Source organism: Scylla paramamosain, unplaced genomic scaffold (assembly GCF_035594125.1).
Source record: "Scylla paramamosain isolate STU-SP2022 unplaced genomic scaffold, ASM3559412v1 Contig9, whole genome shotgun sequence".
Taxonomy (NCBI): Eukaryota; Metazoa; Arthropoda; class Malacostraca; order Decapoda; family Portunidae; genus Scylla; species Scylla paramamosain.
The window spans coordinates 908,086-928,222 of record NW_026973674.1 but is presented as its reverse complement, the minus strand read 5'-3'; the positions used below and the strand labels follow the sequence as shown (position 1 = coordinate 928,222).

The 20,137-nt window shown below is 39.7% G+C and overlaps 2 protein-coding genes across 5 annotated transcripts in view; both read left to right on the top strand.

Moving 5' to 3' along the window:
• LOC135096915 (uncharacterized) overlaps window positions 1-9,145 on the top strand; it is a 39,905-nt gene extending 30,760 nt beyond the window's left edge. For all 4 annotated transcript variants that reach the window (XM_063998693.1, XM_063998690.1, XM_063998692.1 and 1 more), the window contains exon 6: window positions 8,549-9,145. In XM_063998693.1, coding sequence (XP_063854763.1) covers window positions 8,549-8,599 — 51 coding nt within the window. In that variant the 3' untranslated portion in view covers window positions 8,600-9,145. The remainder of the gene's footprint in view (window positions 1-8,548) is intronic.
• A 334-nt stretch (window positions 9,146-9,479) lies between these two features.
• Window positions 9,480-10,801, top strand: LOC135096929 (putative nuclease HARBI1). The gene is made up of 2 exons (XM_063998704.1): window positions 9,480-9,799; window positions 9,898-10,801. The coding sequence occupies exons 1-2, from the start codon at window positions 9,480-9,482 to the stop codon at window positions 10,799-10,801; spliced, it is 1,224 nt and encodes a 407-aa protein (XP_063854774.1).
• Window positions 10,802-20,137: the final 9,336 nt, after the last annotated feature.

The window sequence follows — 20,137 nt, the reverse complement described above, 5'->3', positions numbered from 1 at the left end:
TGTAAAAGTTAAACCTAGCCTCTATATTAATGAAAGTCTCACTCCAAAACGACGCAATATCTTCAATACAGTTTGGGGTATCAGGAAAAAAAACAAGGAGCTTTTCCAACAGTGCTACACAAGGGATGGAAAGATCTTTGTTAAATTAAAAACATCTAGTCAAAAACACATGATAACCACTGAACAGTCTTTGAACATTTTCCTAGATAAATATCCTGTTCTGACCCAGTCTTAAATGTGCTCTCAACTCAACATGATGCAATATTTCCTACCAAACATTCTAGATATCTTTATGTCTATTTAATTTATATATATAATGTATTCATTATCCTTTCCTGAGTATATATTTTATATGTCATATCCTATGCATGTCTCCAACTTATTATTATTCATCTAAATTTTTTCTAGATTTCATCATATGAAACTTTCTTTTATCATCTACTACTTTGCCTATTTATCTATTACTTTGCCAATATCTTGGGTATGAAGCTTTATTCTATCATCTTTACTTTGCCAATATCTTGAACATTTCTAGTTTTATCAACTTAATCCTTTTGATCACCAAATTCTGCAAACATTTTGCAATCTACCTTCCACCCTTCTTATGACATACCTGGTAAGCCTTCCAATTTCTTTTTATTTAATTTTAATTTTTATTTTTTATTATGTATTTCCTTATTCTTTGATTATTCTTCTCTATCTCTACTTATCATATCCTTCCTTTCCTCTCCCTTAAACTTTTCCAAATCCCTTCCACTCCCTCCTCCCTCTCTGCTACCCATACTTGCCCCCTTTTCTACTAGCCTTTCTTAAATTCCCCTTTCTATATCATGAACTTTACTAGTGAGAATCTCCTCAATACACTTTTCAACGACTTAGAAGACAACAATGAATCTGATAGCATCGGCATAGAAATAATAAATTCCATGTACTTATCTCTTGAGTTAGATGATATCTGTAATTATCATGACCTTACCTCATACAAGAATGTTATACCAAGAAGTAGCGCTGACTATATCAATATTCTCCATATAAATGCCCGCTCACTAAACAAAAATTATGACCAAGTAATCTCTTTTATCAAATCTCTTCCCAAACTCCCTGATATCTTATGTATAAGTGAAACCTGGCTCAATGCAAATAATGTTCACCTTCACGAAATTGATGGCTATAAGTCATATCATGTTCACAGGCCTTTATACTCTCCAGGTGGGGGTGTTGCAATTTATGTAAATATTGACCTACAAAGTGAAATTATTAAGGATTTTTGCATGTGTGATGAAAATGCTGAACTATGTAGTGTGAAAATTATTCTACCTACTACCTCCTACTCTGTTTCTTGTATTTACAGACCAAATAGTAAACATGCTAAAGTAAATGAATTTAATGCATATATTGATAATCTTCTTTCAAATAACTTTTTCACAAGCAACAGGAATATACTCATAGGTGACTTCAATATAAACCTTCTTGAACATGTGTCACATCCTCCTACTAACTCTTTCATTACAACTATGCAATCAAACAATTACTTCCCACATATATCTCGACCAACAAGATTTTCAGACATAAATACAACTGCAGCCCCATCTTTATTGGATCACGTCTGGACAAACTTCAATGAACCAGTCTCTTCTGGAATTTTCCACTTTCCTATCAGTGACCACCTTCCAGTGTTTATCAATATTCCAGTCTCTGATAAAGTGTGCAATATTCACCACAAAGTTGATTTTAGGCTACAAAATAGAGTAAATCGGTTGAAATTCACACAGACCCTATCAAATACAGACTGGAATCTCTACCTCACTAGCAGTGACACAAACACAAACTGCAACATATTTCTGGATAAATTATATAAAATATACTATTCCTGCTTCCCCAAAATAACCAAAACTATCACATCCAAAAGACTGAGTAAGCCTTGGTTAACACAGGGGTTAATAAATTCAACAAAACATAAATATCAGCTGTACAAACTATACAAATCCCTTCCACTCCCTCCTCCCTCTCTGCTACCCATACTTGCCCCCTTTTCTACTAGCCTTTCTTAAATTCCTGCTACAATGGACCACTACAAACATTACAGAAATTATCTAAATAACTTAATAAAATGCAAAAAATCTGAATATTACCTACAAAGGTTTGAAAATTTTAGACTTAACACAAAAAAAGTTTGGGAACTAATTACCGAAATAGAAAACATTAATAATAATAACAAGACGGTCTCCCACACACTACACTATAATGACACAGTCCTACACACTCCACATGAAATTTCAAATGCATTCAACACCTATTTTTCACAAATTGCACCTCAACTTAGCTCCCAGCTTCCTAGAGCTCAAAACTCACACATTTCTTATCTCAGAGGTAATTTCCTAAATTCCATGAATATTCCCATAGTGACAGGAAATGACATAGTAAAAGCTATTTCTGCCTTAAAAAATAAAAAATGCCCTACGGATGAAATACCTGTGAAAATAATCAAAGAGAATAAAAATCTTCTAGCAGAGCCACTCTCAAAATTATTCAATGATTCAATAAAAGATGGAGTTTTCCCTAATAGATTCAAGCTGGCAAAAATTATCCCTATCCATAAATCGGGAAGTAAAACTAATATCTCAAACTACCGACCAATCTCTATTTTACCAGTGTTCTCTAAAATATTTGAAATCATTATGAAGAACTTCCTCATGAACTACCTCAATTCACAAAAACTCTTAAATAATAGGCAATTTGGTTTCCGCCCCGGACTAAATACTTTTGACGCTATAAATGTGTTTACCTCTGACCTACACGATGCCTTGAATAAACATAAGTCTATAATATCCATTTTCATTGATTTCAGCAAAGCTTTTGACACAGTTGACCCAAACATTCTAATAGACAAATTACGTCACTATGGTATTCGCGGTTGTGTGGAAAATTGGTTCAAATCATATTTAACTGGCTGATCTCATTTTACATCCTACAGTAACTCTAAATCTACCATCAAACCTATACATCTTGGTGTGCCACAAGGTAGCATCTTAGGCCCTATTCTTTTCCTGATATATATCAACGATATCAGCAATGCCTCTACTGCTTTCAACACTATACAGTTTGCTGATGACTCCACCTTGTACATGATTGGTGATAATCCCACTGACCTAATCTACAGAGCCAACCTAGAATTATCTGCCTTTTCTGAATGGTGTCTTGCAAATCGCCTAACAATTAACACAGCTAAAACTTCCTACATGTTATTTACAAATACCACCACCAAATACCAACCCTTACCTAGACTTACCATATTAGATAAAGATATCACGCAAGTTTCTAAGACAAAATTTCTTGGAGTCACATTTGGCAATAATCTTACCTTTAAATATCACATATCAAACCTTTGCCTAAAATTATCTAGATCAATAGCTCTATTGCTGAAAATAAAAAACTTTGTTCTAGTGGAAATTATGAAAATCATGTATTATGCCCATATACGAGTATACCCACACTTAACCTACTGTAATCCAATTTGGTCCACTACCTACCCATGTCATCTACAAAATCTAAACATCCTCCACAAGAAAATTATTAGAATCATGACTAATAGTGACTTCCTCCAACACACACCTCCACTCTTTAAATCTATGAAAATCCTTCAACTCTCTGACTTATCAAACTTCTCTATTGCATCATACATGTTCAAATTGATAAATTCCAACAACAATAATACCCTGACCCTAACTCATAACCACTCCACACGCTACAGACATTCTCTACAGATTCCCCATCATACTTTAACTCTCTACCAACACTCTCTAATGTATAAAGGTCCCAAAATATGGAATAGCACCCTGTCACACATAAAAAATTCATTAAGCGTAAATATCTTTAAGAGAAAACTAAAAGAATATTTATTGTCTCAATACTGACACATCTTGTACTTCAATCAATTTTTATCAATATCAATTATTTTGTTTCTTGGTATTGTAACCAAATAGTTCATATCCTCTGTAACTAAAATAGTTTATAACCTCTAGTATATATACATATTTATTTCTGTTTGTTTAATTATTCTCAAAACTAATATTTGCTTGTTTATAATCAGATTCCACTTCAATTTTCTCTATTTCTCATGTATAATTATAATTTTTCTCCTTTCCTTCCTGTTCTTGCAAAGCCATTTATCCCTAAATCTTTTGTTATTGCTATTATTATTTTTTTTTTTCATTTTCTTCAATTAGATTTTTAGTTTAGTGTTGTTTTACATTTCAGTATTAAGTAGATATTAAGTGTGCCCAAAAAGCTTGTGCTTCATAAGGGGCTATTTGTCTTTCAATCAATTGTACCTTAAGCTTATATATGTATTACAGACAAACATAATAAAGTGTTTAAAGTGTTTAAAGTGTTTAAAGTGAAAAGAGAGAGATGGAAAGAAAAAAAGAAAACAAAGAACTAAGAGAAGAGGTGACAAAAATAGTGAACTTCAACAAGAAGTACTGTGAAGAAATTAAGAAACTCAAGGGAGAGAAGGAAGAGTTACAGAAAGCTTTGCAAGATAAAGGTTAGGGTTGGAAAAATGAAGGAGTTAGTGAAAGGAAATTAAAAGTTGGAAAGAAGAGGGAGAACGACAACAAGAGGTGGAGATGGAGGAGACAATAAGGCAACAGCAACAGGAACACAATAAGGATATGAAAAGAAAGGATTAAAGTATCAAAAGGAAAAAAGTAATCTTGTGAGAGACACAGTACAGAGAAAGATGTGTGTGGTGGTATTTGGGGTTAAGGAGAAGGACATACCCATGAAAATAGCTAGTGAGAAATAAGTGAAAAAGGGGTAAGGAAATTATAGAAGTGGTGGAGGAAGGAGAGGGAATAACTGAACACACTGAAAAGGTTTACAGGATTGGAAAATATAAAGGAAGCAGAACAAAACCAAGGAAAATAAGATTCATGTCACAAACACCAGCAGAACATGTCTTGCAAAGAACAGGAAAATTGGCAAAAAAAGAAGGAATGAAGGAAATATAGATAAAAAGAGACATGAACGAAGAAGAAAGTGAAGAACTGAGAGTAGAGGCTCAGAAAAAAAAAAAAAAAATGGAAAGAACACAAGAACAAGCAAAAAGATTCACCTGGAAAGTCATGGACATTAAAGTGAGGAAATGGTGACACAAAGATGCCACACACGATCACCAAGCAGAAGTTTAAAGATTATGTATACTAACATAGATGGCTTGGTGTCCAGCCTATTGGAACTTAAAGACTACTTAAAGAACAATAAACAAGATGTGGTATGTTTAACAGAAACCAAACTAAAAAGGAAATAAAGTTGGATGAGAGAGAGAGAGAGAGAGAGAGAGAGAGAGAGAGAGAGAGAGAGAGAGAGAGAGAGAGAGAGAGAGAGAGTATGTGTGTGTGAAGAGACACACTAAGGGGAACAAGGAAAGCAAGAAAATAAGTGACAGGCGCTGAAAAAAAAAAAAATGGAGATAAATGAATTACAGACACGGAGGAGGAGGAGGAGGAGGAGGAGGAGAGGAAACAGGAGAGCGACTACGATAAAAATAAATAAATAAATAAATGAAAGGGGAAGAGGGAAGAAGAAAGAAAATAGTGAGAGGGGGGAAGGAGGGAGAAAAGGAGGGAGGGTAGGGAGAGAAAAAGGGAGGAAGGGAAGGGGGAAGGAAGGCTGGGTCCAGGCCGATCGTTGCACAAGACAATTTATGTTCTCGGCATAAACAATCATAAATTTTTCTGTACCATCACATTAGAGGATGCACAGTGTGAGGAGGAGGAGGAGGAGGAGGAGGAGGAGGAGGAGGAGGATGGTGGGTGTGGTATTGATAAAAAAAAAAAAAGTCTTGTAGAGCAGAGCAGAGAGAGCTGTGGCTGAACTGCATGGAAAAGAATGAGTGGTAAACAAATGAGGAGGAGGAGTAAGATGAATAACACGAAAAAATACGAGGTAAAAGAAAAAGAAAATTAAGTGCAAAACGCTAACTAAATAGAACAAGATAGTGGAAGGCAAATGAAACAATTAATTAGTTTGCTTATGAAAATATGAAAAGAACAGCCTCTCTCTCTCTCTCTCTCTCTCTCTCTCTCTCTCTCTCTCTCTCTCTCTCTCTCTCTCTCTCCATTTTTCGTCACTGTGGCAGTATATTAATACCTAGTTTAAGAGTGAGAAAGGGGAGAGGGAGAGGGAAAAACGGGATGGTGGGAAATAAGCAGGATGAGAGAAGGGAAAATGAGAGGAAAAGGATGGTGGGGAAGAAGGTAGAGGTGGAGTAGAGGGAGGAGTGAGGAGAGAAATGTGGGGTCGGGGAGGGACAGTGGTAGGAGAGAGAGGAAGAAGGATGAGAGGGAGAAGGAGGGATAGCAGGGGGAGAGGGAGGGGAAGGATGGGAGGGAGGGAGTAACAGGAGCAGTGTGAGGGAGGGGAAAGATGACGGAGTAATGGAGGTCCTTTGTTCTTATGAGGCGAATGATGTGTTCATGTGTGCGTCTAGCAATGATGTGATGACGCGGACCGGGCTGGGAACGCTGCATTGGAGGGTCGGTGGGAGTAACAGGAATGGCAATAGAGGAATGTGCATTAGTAGGGAAAAAAAAAAAAAAATCATCCCTGAGCTTATGTACCGTATGTGGCCTTTGAATGCTGTTCTGATGAGAGAGCAAAGCGCTTCAAAACACGAGGTTATGAGTCATTACCAGATGAACATTTTCCCTGTCCACGCACAATCAGCAAGGAACAATCATCCACCTCTATTTAACCCCGCCATTATTACCTAACAACCCCAACAGATACGGTTTCATTTCCACCAGTTTTCAGACCTCACCTGCAGCGGCCGCGTCACGGTACCTACCTACGTGTCGCTTTCCTGCCACACCGACGCCGCCCCGCGACACTGACGCCAATATTCACAACACAACGAATACTTACCGCTGCGTGACAGTCTCCGAGCAGAGGGAGGGAGGGAGGGAGGGAGAGGCATCAACTCCCGCTAGTGATGGGGTGAGAGGTAGTAAGATGGTTCTTGGTAATTCGCTCGTCTTAAAACACGCAATGAATCAATCGTTATTATTATTTAAATGTTTGTGTTTTTATCCCAACACTGATTTGTCATTTAGTGCAACATGAAGTCGCTATTTAATATCAACCGATACAATTCGAAAATGAAGCTCGTGAAATGTGGACACTGAGGGAGTAAAAACACGTCATTATGCTGAGGTCGTCGACTGGCGGGGCGGTGCCTCTGTCTGCCCGCCTCTGTCTGGGGAACTCTTGGAAATGTTGACAATGCAGTGCAACAGTTGATGGTTATTATTCATTTGATGGCTAATTAGTTAAATGTTTTAAAGTTACAACTTCCGACATCTCACAATGATTTCCTGGAACACAATCGGGAATATTGCCACAGGTATGAACACTAAATGCTGAAAATAATTGGTAGTCTTGGACGAGTGTAGCATAGTAAAGTATAAACACAAGTAGATATTCAAGTATCATGATAGGTAAACATGGCGGTCATCATAACACGAGCAGCAGGCAGCTCCCTACTTGTTTTTGGTGTTAAGAGGCGGTATTTAGGCTTATTTTGGCTCCCTACTCAAAAACCCCGCTTTCCCACCAGGTCCTCAACATTGTAGGGGTTACAAGCCGAAAAAAAAAAAAAAAATAGGAAATGAGAGCCGCGCTGCTAATCTAGTAATTTACCCGATGACAAACTTCAGTAAAGTGAGCTAGTTCTTGATACTAAATATACGACCACTGCAGAAAAAAAAAAAAAAAACTAAATAAATAAAACCCTCATTTTCAGAAACAAAACTTGCAAAATTACATCAGAACAACCCAACGACAGGGAAGGCCGCCCTACAATGCCTGTATATACCACCATACTGTGCCCCCCTCCTGCGTTAGGAACACGAGCTCACACACAACACATTACCATACCAATAAGCAGTAATACCCTCCCCCACAAACACTAGTTACTGTACATGGCAATTTTATCTTCCTTGACACGGTAGCTGCTCCCCCCCCCCTCTCTCTCTCTCTCTCTCTCTCTCTCTCTCTCTCTCTCTCTCTCTCTCTCTCTCTCTCTCTCTCTCTCATATTGTAGATACCGTAAGTTATGTAATTAAATAAATTTGATTAGTACATAAATGTTTGTTGCTCTTTGAGATTCACTTGCAATATTGAATTACTAAGTCAACATACGTACTACAGCTGGAAGTTAACTTTGATATGATTTACCCATAAGTTAGCGTGGGTGACGCGGGATGACCACACGAAGGCGATGAGGCAACAAAGAAATATATAACGCCCTCATCTTCACTGGGTCTCTGTCCCTCAAGATATGCGCACAAGTATGGAGTGGGAAGTCTGCCGGTAGTGCGTTACCAACAAAACCATGAATCTTAAGGTCCACTGCCGACTAGAATATTACCAGGCAAAACAACCGCTATATCAGCACGTTCTGTGTATACTGGCAATGATATTCCAACCTCTCCTTTCTCAATATTGTCTAGAAACTCAGCATTCTGATATCAGTAAACCTTTGCAGATGTTGGCAGCTCTGCGGGACCCCACAACACAGCGCCTCGCCACTCGCTGATTGGCTAAACCTTGGCCGCTCACATCTCGCGCCTCGCTGCCTGACGCAAGCCGCGCCGCTCGCCCGCTCAACACCACAGGAAGAAATGCATGGAATCTGTAAGAGGTGTCAGGAAGGGATTTGTGAACCCTTTGGTGGCAATGCACATTGTTCCTGCGTGTTCCTCTCCCCCAGCAGTGATAAAGATGAAGTATTATAAGCCTTTACCTCCCAAATGCCGCCGTGCAGGAAGTTGGTGAAAAACGGCTTGCCAGCCACCGCCGCCTTCACCATAACAAACTAAAGGTAGGTTGCCACACGCGCACTTTTTGGGCACGACGTGGCACGAGGTGAGTGCGCGCCACACCGCGAGTAGAAACAGTACAGAAACAGAGACGTCGGGTACATTGCGCGCAAGGGTGTGGCGATGTGGCACGAGGTGAGCCCGATCTGGGCACGAGGTGTTGCGAGACGTGACACGAGGTGATCACGACGTGGGCACGAGGTCATCGCGACGTGCACACGAGGTGTGGCCCAACCCGACGACCCGTTTTGAGGGGTCGCACAGGCATTTTAATTAATTACGAGGTTGTTGCCGATGTACTGTCACGATATGTCACGGGGTGTTGTGAGGATGCGTCCAATATTTGCAGCGCCTCCCAAGCGGTATATAAAGGGTGGGGAATGATGATCAAGTCACTCAAAGCTAGACTGGCAAGCAGGGAAGATGGAGGAAGAAAACTACAGACAAGAGGCTCAAGTACTGATGGCAGGAATCCTGATGGTGGCTGCTGCATTGCTGCTGCAAAGAAGACGTCTACAGCAACCTCCCGTGCCACCCCAGCCACGAGCAAGAAGACCCAGAACAATATGGTGCCGTGAATGGCTTACGAGACGATCGATGCATGGCGATTTTCACCACCTGCTGCAGGAGCTCAACCGAGAAGACACCAAGGGCTACAAGAACTTCCTCCGCATCAAACCTGAACTTTTCAGAGAGATGGTGGACCGGCTTACTCCAATCCTCGCCAAAAAAGCCACCAGAATGAGAGAGCCCCTGTCAGTGGGGTTGAAGTTGGCTGTCACCCTCCAATTCCTGGCATCCGGCGATTCATATACGAGTCTGCAATACAGCTTCAGGGTCTCCAAAACCGCCATCTGTAGATTCGTACCTAAAGTCTGCCAGGCCATAATTGACATATACAAACCTGAGGTGCTCAAGTGCCCAAGAACTCCAGAAGAATGGAATCAATGGCATCCGGCGATTCATATACGAGTCTGCAATACAGCTTCAGGGTCTCCAAAACCGCCATCTGTAGATTCGTACCTAAAGTCTGCCAGGCCATAATTGACATATACAAACCTGAGGTGCTCAAGTGCCCAAGAACTCCAGAAGAATGGAATCAAGTTGCCGAAGGATTCTCAAAGAGGTGGAACTATCACAAGTGTGGAGGTGGTCTGGATGGCAAGCATGTTCGAGTGAAGAAGCCCTGGCATGCAGGATCACTGTTCTTCAATTACAAGAAGTTCCACAGCATTGTCCTCATGGCCGTCGTAGATGCAAACTACAAGTTCCTGTACGTCGACGTAGGTGCTGAAGGAAGTGCTGGTGATGGAGGAACTTGGTTCAAGTGCACCCTTCACGATGCCATCGCGCAGAAACGAGTGGGATTTCCAGAGCACAGCTTCCTGCCGAGTGACGACACGCCAATCCCATTCCACATTGTTGCTGATGATGCCTTCGCCCTCAAGACCTGGCTTATGAAACCTTACTCACATCAATCCCAGGTATACGAAGAAAAAATCTTCAGCTACAGGTTGTCTCGCGCCCGTCGTGTGGTGGAAAATGCTTTCGGTCTCCTGCAGTCACGATTTAGAGTCTTCGGCACTACCATGCTACAACGACCTGCAGTTGTCAAAATTGTCACCATGTGTGGGTGTGTGATGCACAACCTGATATTGGACCGCTACTCAAATTTTCATCCCCAAGAAGTCGACTGCGAAGATGGTGACCATAACGTGATTGATGGATCGTGGAGGAACATACCAAATCTGATGCAACGCCTCCAAACTCGACGGGGAACAAATCCAACGAGAGAAGCAAAGGCCGTCCGAGACTACCTGGCTTTGTACTATGCATCAGAAGCAGGCGCAGTTCCCTGGCAAGAAAGGATGGTATATCCAAGAGGACGACCAGCAGACGAACAAAGGATGGAGCAATAATTAAATAAATAAATAATATATATATATATATATATATATATATATATATATATATATATATATATATATATATATATATATATATATATATATATATATATATATATATATATATATATATAAGCTGTGTTAATAAATGTTATCTGTGTATTTGATAATAAAGAAACCGATTAAGCTTCCTTGACTTTGAATTATACCCCAAAATATAAACTATATACATTATAGGAATATCATATTTGGGTGGGAGGGAATGGGAAAGGAAATAAGAGTAAAATAGAATATATGTTAAAAAAAAATTTTAAATATGAATTTAATGTTTACAAAAATTATTAACTTATTAAGTAATAGGCAAATCTGGATAATTAAACACCTTCATTTATTAATTACATAAGACTTTGGTCTAAAATTGTTAAGATCGTCTGGTTATAAGATTAAAATTTTAGCAAAGAATTTTTCATATTTACGACATTGAAATAAAATCTATACTTGATGGATATATCAAAGCTATAAAATGTTCATATATATATATATATATATATATATATATATATATATATATATATATATATATATATATATATATATATATATATATATATATATATATATTATGGGGACAGTACCTTTTCCATGTGTGATTCTCTGATTTAATTTTCCAAGTGTTTTACCTTTTACCAGTTATTATTTCAATACCTTATTTATATATTCAGTTATTATTTTCCAAGTTCTTTATTACCAACTCTTCATTATTCCCTTTTATCTGTTATCATTTCAAATCCTCAATTTTCAATCCATTTCTTAACTTCCCAAGTTTTAGTATATTTTTTTTCTCTTTTACCATTTATGTCCCAATTATTTATATTCAGTTTCTAGTTTATAATTTTTTTTTACTGGTAAAAGGAAACATTAAAAAAGTGTTTTTAATGTCTCCTTTTACCAGTTATTATTTTATATCCATACTTATATTATAAATGAAAAGGGAAAAAATATAGTTGTTTTTTTCATATTTATTTCATACATTTTAACATATTTTTATATGCAATACATTTTTATTTTGTTTACATTTACTCGTCGCTATCCTCCGCCTCGTAGCCCTTCAGCGTCTCGATCATGGGGGACATTATGGCCTTTTTCGCCGGCGATTTCGTCTTCTGGCCCTGGAGTTTGGTGGTCGTACTTGTGTGCTGCAGGGTCTTGACGGGGGACGGTGAACAGCCGAGTATAGATTCCCACTGTATTGGTTCCTCCATGAGGCTGATCATGTACGCGATCTTGGAGAAGAGTACTCCATGATGCATGGGGGAAACCTTCTTCAGGCGAGTGTACATAAATTCAACAAACTGCCGGATGTCAGCGTCAGGTCCCTCGACTGGTGGTTTTCGTGTAGCTAGCAGCTGTGCACTCTGGAGTAGTTCTTGGATGGCACTGCTCTCCTGGGTAGATTTGGTGGATCGTGGGCTGGATAGTTCCTCCTCCTGCCGTTCCTTCTTCCTCTTCCTCCTGGCAATTGAGTGGGCCGATAGGACAGACTCATGGCTGGAGGAATCTTGATCGTCACTTTGTCTGCCGAAGTCATCACTAGGGTGCGTACTTTCGTGGGCGATGTGACCTGCCAGGAAGCCCCAAACCTCGACGATCTTCTGCTCCCTCTGCGTCCTCGGCCTGGCTGCTGATCCACTCTTGCTCTCCCTCTTCTCGATTTTCCCAAAATCTGTTCTCTTCTTGTCCACCACCTTCTTCACCTGCTGGTGAGAACAGTCCGAGAAAGTTTGGGCCAGGTCCTTCCAGAGGCTCTCCTTCCACGCCGGATTCAGCCACTTCTCGTTCCGCTTATCGTAGAGCTCTGGATGCAACTGGACGTAGTTTGCTATCTCCCTCAGTTGGTCGTCGTTGAAGGGGTAGTCCTGAACGTCTTTCTTGGATGGCCGAGTGCGTTTCCTGGAGAGCCCAGCAACAGGTTGTACCTTCACCACTTCCACATCAGGAACGTCAGTGTCGTCAGGAACCTCAGGAGGAACATCACCAGTTTCTTCCTCCTGCAGACTCGGGGAAGACTCCTGCTGTGGTGCTTGCTGCTTGCCTTTCTTGGGCATCTTGGAAAGGTTGGCTGGAGATGGGAGGGTTCTTCTTCTGTCTGTGTTTGCGAGATAAGTGACCATGTGGCCCACGGGTGCTGTTTATATACCCCTTGGATCAGGTCACGTGAGAGGCAATTATACAGCTCGCCACCACCTCGCGCTAACTTCGTCCCCACCTCGGACTAACGTCGCGCCCACCTCGCACTAACCTCGTACCACCCCGCACCACACCTCGTGACACCTCGCGCTCAGGTAGCACGAGCTCGCACCACTGCGCGCCAGGCGCGACGTCGTGCCAATAGGCGCGAGGTGTCTCGAACAGGGTACGAGGTGTCACGAGGTGATGGCACGAGGTGGGGCCGACGTCGCCACTTCGTACCACGTCGGGAAAAAAAATGAAACTGTTTTAATTTTAACGCGACGTCGTGCCACCTGCCTCGACTTCCCCGACTTGGTGGCAAGAGGTCTGCACGAGCTGCCGCGCTGTTGGGCACGAGTTGGCGCGAATTGGGTGCGCACTCACCTCGTGCCACGTCGTGCCCAAAAAGTGCGCGTGTGGCAACCCGCCTTTATTCCACGGTGTGTTTGCGCCACCGAGAGGAACTTAAAGACCCTCCTGCGCGCTTACAAATGGTATTCGATTTTCACGTGTTTGGAATGGAGTCTGCGAGGGATATTAATACGAGGGGGCACTTGAGAAGGAAATGATAAATAATGGTGTTGAAATGTTTACATTAAAATACATAACGAGGCAGAAAAAAGTAGATATTGAGTACACACACACACACGTAAAGCCTGAACAACAACAAAAAAAAAAAAAAAAATAATAATAATAATAATCACGTGGAAATAAATAAATTAAGGAAACTTTACACAACCTGCAGTGAAGAGACCCGAGTAAAGGAGAGAAAAAGAAGAAAAAGAAAAGAAAAAGACTAAAAAGAGTGACCTCCAATTACACGCTGTCAGGACCAACCACCAACCACCACAAGGGTCTCAAGGAGGAGAATGCACATGAGAGAGAGAGAGAGAGAGAGAGAGAGAGAGAGAGAGAGAGAGAGAGAGAGAGAGAGAGAAACGCGGAAGCTATGTGGAAAAGGAAACACAAATTTTGAAAATACACAAGCATACTGGATAAACACACACACACACACACACACACACACACACACACACACACACACACACACACACACACACACACACACACACACACAAGGAATAACACAAGACATTTCATCATCTTCAATGCACTTTCTCTCTCTCTCTCTCTCTCTCTCTCTCTCTCTCTCTCTCTCTCTCTCTCTTCTGCCTCTTCTGCAATCTTTTATTCTCCCGCTAACGAAGAATAAGGATGCTGCTTCATCCAACAACAACAAGACACACGAGGAAAGAGATGGTGGATGAGCGCCTTCCTGGATGACTTACATTCGTCTCCCATGGGATGAGCTCAAAGCCATAACTGCCTGGGAGGTGCCTGGGAGATGAGAGATGCTGCCAAAGATGATAGGATGGTGGAAGTGGTTTAGAGGAGAGATGCAGGGAAATGATGCAGTGGTAGAAGAAATGATAGGATGCAGAAAGAGAAGATAGATGCTGAGAGATGACAGTAAACGATGAAATGCGAGGATAGATTGAGAAAGAAGGGTTGCCTGGTACTATTGCATGAGATGAAAGGATGATGGCGGGAAGGGAAAGACGAGGCATCGAAAAAAAGACTAAATCATGGAAGGGAGACATGATGAAAGTGCACCAGAAAAGGAGTAACGAATGCTGGGGAACGCGCGCACACACACACACACACACACACACACACACACACACACACACACACACACACACACACACACACAGATAATGATACTGAAAGAGATGAAAAGTATGATGCAAGAAAGATGATACTAAGGAAGACATGACTGTGCAGGAAAGAAATAATGGGTGTTGAGAGAGAGAAAAAAAAAGACGAAGATAAAGAAAAATAATGCCAAAACGAGAGAAGGAGAGGACGAGGAGGAAGAGAATTTCTGGAGAAGGGTAAAGGTGATGTGAAAGTTTTTTTTTTTTTTTTTTTTTTCCTTTTGCAAGAGAAAAAGTTTTTTTTTTTCTTTTGCCAGAGAGAAAGGAAGGAGGTCGGATGAGGCTGCGTACGTGTTAAAGAAGAAGAGAATATTAAAGAAAGAAAATAATAATAAAGCTAAAATATATGGAGAGAAGAAGAGGAAGCAGAAGAGAAGAAAAGAAAGAGAAAAATGAGGAACGATTATGGTGGGCACTTAGAAAATGACGTGAAATTTATTACTACTGCACTAAAGAAACACACACACACACACACACACACACACACACACACACACACACACACACACACACACACACAGAAAATTTAACTACGACGCAACACACACGCAACATCAATGGTATACAAATAAAAGATAAACATACGCACATGTTTCATTAATACTGCAAACGAAATAGTATAACCTAGAGAGGAAATTGTCAGGTATACATAGAAAATGACGCTGGATTAGTCAAAACTCCATACATTTTAGACGCATGCCTGCGAAACACCTGACAGGATACGACAGGGTTGTGTTTCTACTAGTGTGTGTTGACCAACAGGTGTGGAAAGTTGTGGGAGGCTGACAGGTGTATCGAGAGAGAGAGAGAGAGAGAGAGAGAGCGTGGGAAAACTTACAGGTGTGTTCAGGTGTAAGTTGAAAGAATGACAGGTTTGCATAGCGATTCTTGTAATAATTTGCTCAAATTTTGTTCAAACTTAAAGACAGAAAGACACTGCTCTCTCTCTCTCTCTCTCTCTCTACGTTCCCAGAGTGGAAAACGTTCTAAGCTTCTTATTGGAGTTACTTTTTTTATTCATTTATTCATCGTTCAGAGAGAGAGAGAGAGAGAGAGAGAGAGAGAGAGAAGGGGGCGGTGGGGGGAGGGGCTTATAAAAGTATCGGTGTCCATGTAGTCAATGTATATGCTTTAACATTTGTGTGTGTCTGGGTCCAAGGTGTCATGTTTTGGTTCCGCACCATGTTCACTTTTATGTTTCGGAGTTTAATTCCATTTCTATTTGAACAGTGCGAGAATTGTTGAGAGATAAAAGTACAATTGAGATATATATTAATGGAGTTATGCAGGAATGATAGTGCTAGTAATAGTGAATATTATGATATTGATTACACTGGTAGCGATACTACTACAATTACTACCACTATTATTACTACTTCTGTTACAACTACTACTACTACTACTACTACTACTACTACTACTACTACTACTATTGCTGCTGCTTGTGTTTCTGCAACAAATAACAATGACAACAGCAACAACAACAACAAATGCAACTGATCTTACTATTGCTGCTGCTGCGCTGCTACTACTACTACTACTACTACTACTACTACTACTACACTACTACTACTACTACTACTACTACTACCGCTACGTATTATATAACAACAACAACAACAACAACAATGATTCCCTCCTCTCTCTCTCTCTCTCTCTCTCTCTCTCTCTCTCTCTCTCTCTCTCTCTCTCTCTCTCTCTCTCTCTCTCTCATTTTCAGTTGCGCGTTTTTCCTTTTTTTTTACCTAGTTTTCCCTGTACATCGAGGTCAATTTATTTCCTCCTTTATCTGCACTGTTTCTTTCCCTTCCATTCAACAATTTTGAAATCTCTCTCTCTCTCTCTCTCTCTCTCTCTCTCTCTCTCTCTCTCTCTCTCTCTCTCTCTCTCTCTCTCTCTCTCTCTCTCTCTCATAGACTATAAGTATCGTGAGATCAAATTAGCAGCAACCATTTTTTTTTTAATATTATTTACTTACTTATCTTATTTTATTTTATTTAATTAATTATTTTTTATTTTTTTATTTTTTTTGTTATTTGCGACATTAAACGGCATGTTCCATTTTCGGATTTAAAGTGTGTGCGTGTGTATGTGTGTGTGTCTGTGTGATTCACTTACGGTCGTCTGGTGGTCACCCAGACAGCCGTTCCCCTACGGAAAGAGCTCAGAGCTCATAGTGACCGATCTTTGGGTAGGACTGAGACCACTGACACACCACACACCGGGACAGCGAGGTCACAACCCCTCGGGTTACATCCCGTACCTACTTGCTGCTAGGTGAACAAGAGCTACACATTAAGAGGCTCGCCCATTTGCCTCGCCGAGCCCGGGATTCGAACCCGGGCCTTCTGAGCCAAGTGTACTAACCACTACACTACGCGGTGTGTGTGTGTGTGTGTGTCAGTGAAAAAACACGCACAAGACATATATCGGAATGTAAATAAGAGAAATTTTAGTAGGCTGTATGTCACCCTTACATCAATTTCCCTACACACACACACACACACACATACACAACGCGTGCACGCGAGGCCCTGGTAGGATAAATCTGACTATTGAAAATTCTTTCATGTATTTCTTCAGGTGAGAGAGAGAGAGAGAGAGAGAGAGAGAGAGAGAGAGAGAGAGAGAGAGAGAGAGAGAGAGAGAGAGAGCCTCCTCCTCCCACATCCTTTCTTTCTTTCTTTTTAGAAAAGTGGGGTGAAGCGAAGTAAGAGTGGGGATAGAAGAAGGATATAGTGAGAAATATTGAAATATAGTAAGAGTTAACAGTGTGTGGGCAGTCCACGTTGCTATTGTTGATAGTGTAGGTAAAAATTTGTTCTTTCCTCGCTCTTAGACACTTTGATATAGTTAGGTTTTAGTTTCCAACCTATAAATTTGCAGCTGGATGTAAGTGTAGGTGTAATGAGTGACATATTTGTGTGGTGATTAGCTAGTTTTTTTTTTTTTTTTTTTTTTTTTAAGGCTCGTATGTACGTGTTTCTTGTGTGAGTGTTTTTTCGTATTGATGTTGATGTTCGTGTTCGAAGTTATGTGTGAGTGTGTGTGTTTGTGTGATGTGTGGTGTTGGTGAATGTAAATACTGAATGTAAAATAATGTTGGTTTCGTGTTTCAAGTTATGTGTGCGTGTTTGTGTGATGTGTGGCGTTGGTGAATGTAAATACATATATACATGATATAATTTTTTTTCTTTTTTTTTATTTTAAGGCAGAGACCAGCTAAACCATCACCATCCCTATCCAACAAGACTGCCTTATTACTTGTTTATTTACATCCCACATCCACAAACACATCTACACACACACGCGCACACAAAGGGCGAAAAAAAATATATGCATATAATATATATATATATATATATATATATATATATATATATATATATATATATATATATATATATATATATATATATATATATATATATATATATATATATATATATATGCACATTTTTGTGGATATTATATGTATGTGTGTTTATATATATATATATATATATATATATATATATATATATATATATATATATATATATATATATATATATATATATATATATATATCCTAGGAGAGAGATAATTAGCATTTTTTTTTTTCCGGATTTGTTCTTGTCCTTCGCTGTATTTTCCTTGTGCATAAAGAACACTATAGCCAATTAGCACCCTTGATGTATCCCTATATCACAATTGCGTGTAATGTAAATCATAGTTTGTACATATTCAATAGTGCTCATGTCATGCTCTCATAAGTTTGATTCACTAGATTCAAACTTGTATGGACCTCCCTGTTATAAACAATTGAATTTTCTGCCGCAACTTGATAATGAATGTATCTTATCTCTTGCCTTTATTCATATATATATATATATATATATATATATATATATATATATATATATATATATATATATATATTTTATTTTTTTTTTTTCTTTTAATCTATATATATATATATATATATATATATATATATATATATATATATATATATATATATATATATATATATATATTTTTTTTTTTCTTTTAATCTTCCCTATTGAGTTGATTATGAGCAGCATTATTGAGTTTCTTCCAGTCGTACATCACTGCATCTGGCAACCACTTACTTACTTGCTATGTATCATGAGCAGCATTATTGAGTTTCTTCCAGTCGTACATCACTGCATCTGGGAAGCACTTACTTACTTGCTATGTATTTCATAAGTGTCTATAAATCTGACGTATTCTATAAAATCTAACTTGACAAATTCATGTATTCGATAACTTAAACTTCACCACACGTGAACAAACTCTCGTCCCTTCTTGATAACACATCGCAGTTCCCCCACCACATTAATATCACTTGTCGGTGGGGTGGGAAGGCAGAAAGCACACGGCAGTGAGTCATTTTTTGTGGTGGTTTTGGGCGAAGCGTATGAAGTTTGCTACCTTGTTCTCATTGGGAGTGGCGGACGCAGGCATTTGTTACATAACCCGAGGCAGGGTAAGTAAGACGTGGTGTAGCTTTGCTTGTCACTAAAACAACAAAGTCTTCATAAGGGAAAAGTTTGCAGGGGAAGTTAGGCCTCTGCTAGTCTCTCTCTCTCTCTCTCTCTCTCTCTCTCTCTCTCTCTCTCTCTCTCTCTCTCTCTCTCTCTCTCTCTCTCTGTCTCTCTCTCTCGTTTCCTTTTACTCCTTCTCTCTTTCAGGCACAAAACACCGAAAAAAAAAATAAATAAACTTACCAAGAAGAATGATGGGAAGAAGAAATAAATGAGCAGATGAATACAGGGAGGAAAAAAGATGAGATGTACTGAAAGAAGAAATGAAAGATGAAATGGCAAAATGAGGAGAAAGTGGAATGAATGAAAGAAGAAAGTAAGGAAGGAAAGAAACAAACGAACGAGCGAATAAACAATGCAATAATATAAGGAAGAAAGAAAGCAAGGAATTACGGAAGGAGAGAAAGAAGTAAATAAAGAAGAAAGGTAAAAAAAAAAAAAAACGAACGAAAAAAGATAGAAAACAGCAAACAAAAGCAATCAAGAACAGAAGAAACAACACACACACACAAAAAAAAAAAACTACGACACAAGAATTAACACCAACACCAAACACACACACACACACACACACACACACACACACTCGCACCAAAACAATGGAAACACCAAGCTTTACGAGGGTTGCTCCTGTTACAAAGTGGGAGTGTGGCAGTGGAGACACACACACACACACACACACACACACACACACACACACACACACACACACACACACACACACACACACACACACACACACATACAGAGAGAGAGAGAGAGAGAGAGAGAGAGAGAGAGAGAGAGAGAGAGAGAGAGAACACACACACACACACATACAGAGAGAGAGAGAGAGAGAGAGAGAGAGAGAG

Bases quoted from the DNA above. Each gene is read 5' to 3' on its own strand.
- LOC135096929 (XM_063998704.1), top strand. From the start codon at position 9,480: ATGCATGGCGATTTTCACCACCTGCTGCAGGAGCTCAACCGAGAAGAC. The intron at 9,800-9,897 runs GTGCCCAAGAAC...CGCCATCTGTAG, and splicing joins TACAAACCTGAGGTGCTCAA to ATTCGTACCTAAAGTCTGCC.